At 32.1% G+C, this 7,860-nt stretch overlaps 1 protein-coding gene across 2 annotated transcripts in view; it reads left to right on the plus strand.

The window, feature by feature from the left end:
- KLHL28 (kelch like family member 28) overlaps positions 1–7,649 on the plus strand; it is a 33,266-nt gene extending 25,617 nt beyond the window's left edge. For both annotated transcript variants that reach the window (XM_055309094.1, XM_055309096.1), the window contains 2 exons: positions 1,647–1,855; positions 3,093–7,649. In XM_055309094.1, coding sequence (XP_055165069.1) covers positions 1,647–1,855; positions 3,093–3,256 — 373 coding nt within the window. In that variant the 3' untranslated portion in view covers positions 3,257–7,649. The remainder of the gene's footprint in view (positions 1–1,646; positions 1,856–3,092) is intronic.
- The last annotated feature ends 211 nt before the right edge of the window (positions 7,650–7,860 follow it).

The raw sequence follows: 7,860 nt of genomic DNA on the forward strand, positions 1-7,860 counted from the left end.
TAGGTTTTGGGTGGTGAATATAAATAAATATGTATATGTCTGTGTACAAATGGTCTGTTACTGCATTGCTTAGCAGACTAAAAAGTGAAAAATGTAATTCCTGTATGCTTATATATTATGCAACATAAACGTTAAGCCTTATTTAAATATTCATTTTTGGATTCTTATTCTATAATCATGTGTGTATCATTGTGTACCTGAGTTCTGCTGGTGTCTGAATTTGAGATTTCTGTATTTTGTAGTATTCTCTTAATAAAAGAGAAAAAATATATGAGAAAAATAAAAGCATAAAGTGATTTGCTTATATGGAAAAATAATTACAATTCTGAACTTCTTTTGAAAGTTGCTGTTCCAAAGATTTTCTCTGATAATGACTAGAGTGATGTGTGTATTATTGATTGTGAGCATTTAATGGAAGAGTATATTGTGGTTTGTTAACTAAGAAAGCAAGGGCACAACAGCATTGTATCTATGAATTTTTATTTCTCTGTAAGTCAAAGTATTCGTATTTTTTATTGCTCCCTTCATTGAAGGAAGAGTATTTGGGGCATAGACATGCATTTTTATTTGAAAATGTGCTGGCAGAAATTTGTAAGAAAAAAGGTTGAGTATTTCCATTGGGAGATCATACTCTTGAAGTTTAAATTCTTACTATAACTTATCAACTCTTCTTGTCCAGTAATTGGATTCTGATGGCTTTTATCCCAGTATCCTTTCAGAAACGTTTATAGTTTAGTATATGTTCTAGTCTATAGTCTAGTCTTAGTCTTGAATTCCAGAATTATGCTGCTCTCAAATGCTTCAGGCTTTTTTTGAGAAGTTAGGTTGGGACCATAACAAGCTCAACAAGCCTGCCTTTGTGCCCACTCAGGGCAATATAGAGATTTAAAGGCCTTCTGAGATTTTTTTAGGGAAACTTTTTAGGACATTCTGATTTGATTTAGGTATCAATAATACAGCCTGGAAATGTCAAGAGTTCCCTGGAATGCAGACTTGACTTAAATCCCTGAATTCTCCTAAATCACTGAGATTATTGTGATTAGTCAGTTTGTGTTATGAAATCTTCAGTGTTTGCAGTAAACCATCATGACTTCTATAAAACAAAAAATTACTCTCCTTTTTTTCATCTTCCCTTTTCCTTAGCCATATAGATGATCTTTAGTGTCTTTAGAAAACACATTTAATTTGTGATTTTCAAAGTCCTTTGGGAACATGCATACTCATTTGACTGTATTCTTACATGAATTATCTGAGGTTAGATTATCCCCCTTTTTGCAGGCGAGAGGAAAGGGCTTATCCAGGATTACATATACCCAAAGTGTCAGGGCTAAGTTCATTTGCTCTAAGTGTATAGCATTAGTACTTGAATCCAGGTGTCCTGACTCCAGAAGCACTATGTCCTTAATAGACCTTGCCCCTAGTATGATATAATGGAATAGCACATGGGTATTATTGTCATGGTTCACAAGGTAAGCTTTTATCCCTCCAATTTTATCAGCAAAATGTAAACCTCTGAAACAAGCTACTCTTGCTTTACAGCTGTCTGTTAGAACTTCTAAAACTATGGTAGGTTTTAATTTTACTTTGGTAAGAAGAATGGCACAAAGAATATGCAAATTAATTCTTTCTTTTGTGAATATTTGCAGTGTGGAGCGTTATGATCCAAGTAAGGACTCCTGGGAGATGGTTGCATCTATGGCAGATAAAAGGATTCACTTTGGTGTGGGTGTCATGCTAGGCTTTATTTTTGTGGTGGGTGGACATAATGGTGTCTCACATTTGTCAAGCATTGAAAGATATGACCCTCATCAAAATCAGTGGACTGTGTGTAGACCAATGAAAGAACCCAGAACAGGTAATAATAACTAACAAATATCTAAACATAGAGGATATTTCTTATATTGATATTCTTAGAATAAAAGTTGGAATATAATAGTATTGTCCAGCAAAAAGACCTTTTTTGTGCTAAACTTGAGAGACAACTAGTCAACAAAACTACATCGATTTCTTTACTGTTCTTTTAATAGGCCAGTGTGCATATTATTTCTTAAAGTTGGGAGAAAACATTTTTAGAAATGGTACGAATAGAATGTCTCTTATAGAAGCTCTTCTGTCCATATAACAAATGTCATCTTTTTATATGTTATACACACACACACACACACAGAATCTTTGGATTGTTCTGTTTTATTACTGTGCATCAGCAGTCTGTATGTTCACTTTCAAATGCTCTCACCTACGCAGGGGGTTGGGAGATCTAGAAAGGGTTGGATTTCAGGTTCCCAGAGAAAAACAAAAACATCTTTGAGAATTGGAAGAAATTACCTTTTAACCCAAACCCAAATCACATTATTTTAAGGGGAAATCTTTTAAGTTGCTGATGGAAATGCTTTAGGGATATTTCTTGCATAAGAAATGACAAAATGCATAAAATGACAAAAATGTGAAAAAACGTTGGATAGTCTTGTTCTCTTCAGAATTGTGTATAACAGTATATGTAGTAGAATTTTTTTTTAATATTTTATTTTATTATTCATGAGAGACACACAGAGAGAGGCGCACAGACACAGGCAGAGGGAGAAGCAGGCTCCATGCAGGGAGCCCGATATGGGACTCAATCCCGGGACTGAGATCGTGCCCCAGTCAAAGGCAGATGCTCAACCACTGAGCTACCCAGGTGTCCCTATATAGTAGAATTTTTAAAGCAGAAGTTATATAGTTCAAGATATGTTTCAGATATTTCAACATATTCAAAAACCTGGTAAAAACGAATGATTTGTTGGAAAGTATGTAAATATAAATTGAAAAAGCATATAAAAAGACATATACTACATTCATTGTATTTTCCTGTGGGGGAGGAGAGGAAGAGTAGGATTGGGGAGGAGAGGTAAAGGAGGACTTCAACTCTTGCTTTCATGTTAAGGGATTTTTTTTTTCCAGTAAGTACCTATGGCGATATTGCTTGTATAATTAACTAGAGAGTATTGAAACATATTTTAAGAAAACATTAAAACACAAATTTATTTTTAGTGAGAAGTCTACTTAATTCATGGTTAACATGTTTTTTCCCTATTTTTACCCATTTTTCCTAGGGGTTGGTGCTGCAGTAATTGATAACTACCTTTATGTAGTTGGTGGTCACTCAGGGTCTTCCTATCTGAATACCGTGCAGAAATATGACCCTATCTCAGATACGTGGCTGGATTCAGCTGGCATGATATACTGTCGCTGCAACTTTGGATTAACTGCACTTTGACAAGTGTGGACTGGTGGTAGTAGTGTGGTAATGAACCTTGTGCCGCATGAAAGGATGCTCAATTTTCTGAAATCCAAAAGCTACATTACTTTTCTTTTTAACTTGAAATGGCATGAAGACTCAAAGTTCTGTTGGGTACTTTGAACTGGCAAGTAGCTTTGGTTGCTCTTGATTACACAGTGAATCAATAATCAAAAAAAAAAAAAAAAGAAAGAAAAAACTTGCCAATTTAATTGTGCACTTTTCCCCCCTAATACTGGGATAGAGTAGTTTTATGTTCAAAAGTATACATGTGGAGAAAATCTTGCTGCTTTAAAAAAAATTTTTAGCTCTCTTTCTTCCTTAATATATGCACCATGATTTACTACGATGAGAGATGCTGATGTTGGAGTGTGTTGAATGACTAGACAGAGTGCTGATACTGCCTGTTGGATATAAATTCATATGCTTCACATTTTAAACAAATAAAGGGCTGTTTTTTTGAGGGGGGTACTTTTAAGGGTTGTAAATTATATACCATAGTGAGTCACCTGGATACTCTTCCTACGAAATGGCTTTAGGGCTGGGGATGTAATAAGTTTGCAAAATAAATGCTTTTACTATTGTAATATTTAGGGGCTTATTTTAAGAAGTCAGATATTTACTGTTTATGCCTTTTTTTATATGGGCAGGCTAATGCGGGATGAATTTAGTTACCCACCTGTGCTATGCTGAGCATGGATAAAAAGTTAAGCATATCATTTTGAGTTTTATTTTTTTCATAGTACAGCAGGCTTCCCAGTGTTGATGTAAATATTTGACATATGTTTAGTACCACCCTTAGTACATACTGATTTTTTTTGCAAATCCTTATAATACTTCAGTTTTTTAAGACCTTTGGTTGCTTTTTCAGAGTTCAGATATAAAAATGGTGCTAACTGTAGGATCTATAACAAGGCTATAATAATGTTCTTTTGGATGTTCAGTATGAGATATGCATGACATGTTTTGATAGTATTTTTTCGTTTTTACTGGCTTGGTTCATTTGTGCTTATTAAAAATGTTAGCGATTATGCTAATGTTAACATCTAAAAATCGTCTAAATGGCCCATGTTATGCTTTTCATGGTTCCTGAGTAGTGATTTAAAGAAAGATGCACTTTTTAATCTTTCTTCTTGTACTAGATAGATGTCCTTTTTAAAAACAAATATATGCATTATATATAAAGCACCAGGCAGTTATGCATTACTTTGTACATTTCTTAGGTAATTGAATATTTTAAAGTTACTGAGGAAAACTGGAACTCAATGTTTACTTGAGTAATGGTTCTAAATTTGGTTCTATTTTGACTGAAGAAACGAGCAAGACTGTTTGCTATAGCCAGTGACAGCTTATTTAAAATAAGTGGTTATTAGCTCATTTTGTTTTAGCATGTTTTAGTAAATACCTGTTCGTCTTGAACATATTACTTTGGATTTTATTAGGATGTCGGTACTTGTATTTTGGTACTGTAGTTTTTTCTTTTCCTTGATTTGTTTTTTAACCTGCCTATTATCTCTTTATAGTCTCTGCAAAGCCAATGTAAATTTATTTCCTAAGAAAAAATTCATACTGCATTCTTAAGTGCCATAATATTCCAAACTACTGTTAAGAAGCCATTTGTAATTATAAAACATAGGTTCATTCATTAGCATATTTGTTATTTCTTGGAAACTGTTTATAGCCTGGCAATTTGCAGTTTTTCTTGTTCTTCCATAAACTGCCAATGTAGATTTAAATATATAGTACAAAACTATGTAAAGTCATCTTAATCATGTAAGTAGTATGCTTTATGACTATTTGCACAGATTATAAAACCTTGCAAGTGATTTTTAGTCTCTTCCAATTAAGAACTCAACAGGAGCTACTAATAAAATTGACAGGCTGAGTATTTTCTATGTTGCTTGTTTGAATAACATAATGATATATAGCAATAACTTTTTAATTGATTTGAATAAACCTATTGAATAGAAACAAGGTGCACTATTGTGATTGGCCTAGACTTTATTTAAAGAAAAGCAATTTGAAGTACATATTTGAAGTACATATTCATTACATATTTAATTTTAATCTTCAACTCAATTTTTTTGTTAATATTAAATGCATTCTATTAGTACTTTTTAAATCTCTCTCCCAAAGATAAAGGAATTTGAAAGACTATAGAAATTTATTTTAATTGTAAGCAGATCTATGCTATACATTTAAACAGTGTTTTACTCATATATCATCCCCACTATCAAATTGTTATAAAACATGTAATCAACTTGGTAAATTAGACAAAAGGCATATATTGATCATGGTTTTGGAAAAATCTAAACTTTATCCTGCTAAAGACTAAATGTGAAACATCTTGGGCGATAGTGGGAACCATATGCCAGAGAATAAATTAGAAAAACCTTTAAAAAGAAGAGAAGAAACCCCAAACTTCAGAAATACTATTTTTGGGTTTACTAAATCTACGGTACTATTCCTAATAACCAGAGGTATTGTAACCTGACAACTGATAACTTTACAATAGACCTTCTCATACAGATTTGTGAGAAGTTTCATCATGAATATTTTGCTGACAAAATTTTGTATTTAAAGTCACGTTTCTTATGTTAAAAACCATCAGAATGTTTGGTTATAAATTCCCACAATTACAGATAATAGAAATAATTTTATATACTCAGGCAAGGAGAAGAAAGCTATTTAAGATTGTCCAGAAATACTTTGGAAAAAAGGTGACAGTGGAAATACAAATTAATCTTATCACTTGGAAGATTCTTGCCTTCCATAATTATGAAGACTTCATCTGGTAGGAATGTTTGGCTATTTAATATTTGTTAAATATAGTAATAGAACTTAAGTGATTTTTAATATAGCCCAAAGGATGTTTATGTAAGTTCTATAGGTTATTGCTAATATTGTTTTGAATATGAATGAATAATGAACTATAGGAAGTGGTATCTAATGATAGGAAGATGGCATTAGGTTTTAAAAAATTATTTTCATAGCTTGATAAATTATGGATCTGTGTGTATGTGATATTGTGCCAGATTCTGTCAGGGTTAGAAATATTATAAATAAGATATAAGTCTTCATTCAAAGAGTAAAGTATGGTGAGGGAGACCTGTACCCAAATAACTATTATGGTTAAGTGTGAATTTAATTCCTTATAGCCAATATCACCAGAAGTGATTAGAGACCTAATTTATGTATAAACATTTGTGTCCTTTTGTGTCCAATTAGGTTTTATGGACATGAAAAAGAATTATAGAAAACTTAATGTTTATAGAACTCCAAAGTTCCTGGAATTGGATAATATATTTTCTATTAGAAAAACAAAATGATAGAAACTTTAAAAAATTATTCACTATATTATCAAGGCTCTGGCTAGCACTGAAGGAAATATATGTACATAAAATGTTGTGTTTGTTTTCAATTTTGGTGTTGGATTTCTGGTATTGTCACCTAAGTGCTCATTTTCAGGAAAATCAGATTCTACAGCAAATATACTGCTTAAAAGTTCAATAAACTTGTGATAACCTCTATAACCTCTGTAGTCTGAAAGTTAAGAAATTATAAGATGTCACATGTCAAGTTAACATCCAGTTCTACTTCTTAACCTTTTTTTTTCCTTTGTAAAACAGCACTTTAATTAGACATAATTTAATTAGATATATTCTGTGGCTGGATACATATTGGATTTTCACTTATAGTATATTGATTCAGTGTTGATACACATTTGAAAAGAGTGCAAAATACAGTTAAGTTTTAAATACTTTAGGTTTACAAGTTTCTTACTGGTGTGAATATGGAGTCAATAAAAAATCCAGTTTACATCTCTGTAGAGAGAAAAATTGTTTTCCATATGTCTTTTATATTATGCATACTTAACTAGAGATAATTTATTGTTAATTTTGTCAAGTTATCATGTGTAAGTCCCGTTTATTTTAAAATACTAAGCAAAAAGTTCCAAGTTTGCCTTAAAATACAAGTGAAATTAAAGAACTGGATGATAATGCCTCTATTTTTGCCTTATGAATTGTGCTGTATCATAAACCAGAGATGGTTTTGATTTTAACAGGATTCTGAAATTTTGTAGATGTAGAGTACAAAATATTTGTACTCTCTTGCAAAGAATGTGATCTAGTGGATTATGTTAATGTTTAAGTGTTTTTGTAATGTATTTTACCTCTGAATATGTATCTTTTTAGCATCAGGGTTTTATTTTTGTTTACATGGTAAAGTGGCATTTAACTTGTTGAAGGTTGTATTCTTTTGTCTTTTATTTTAAAAGTTCTTTGTGTGTACTATTGTGGTGATGCTCTGTAATGACTACGGTTAAATTTCATTTAATGTGAAATGTTTAAAATAAATTTGAGAAACATGACTTTCTGTGTGTCAGTTGTTGTGAACTGACCCAAGCTAACTTTATCATTCTCAACTCTTAGATGCTTTTTGGTAGGTAAGTGGTGGCCACAAGTGTCGAAGTGGGTGTGGGATAGCCAGTCTTTTACATCCTTATTACCAGGTTATAATGAAAACATCTGTTAGGCTAAATTCTGCCACACGTTCAGACACTTTTTAAGGAAAACATTCTG

This window comes from Nyctereutes procyonoides, unplaced genomic scaffold (assembly GCF_905146905.1).
Source record: "Nyctereutes procyonoides isolate TBG_1078 unplaced genomic scaffold, NYPRO_anot_genome, whole genome shotgun sequence".
NCBI lineage: Eukaryota > Metazoa > Chordata > Mammalia > Carnivora > Canidae > Nyctereutes > Nyctereutes procyonoides.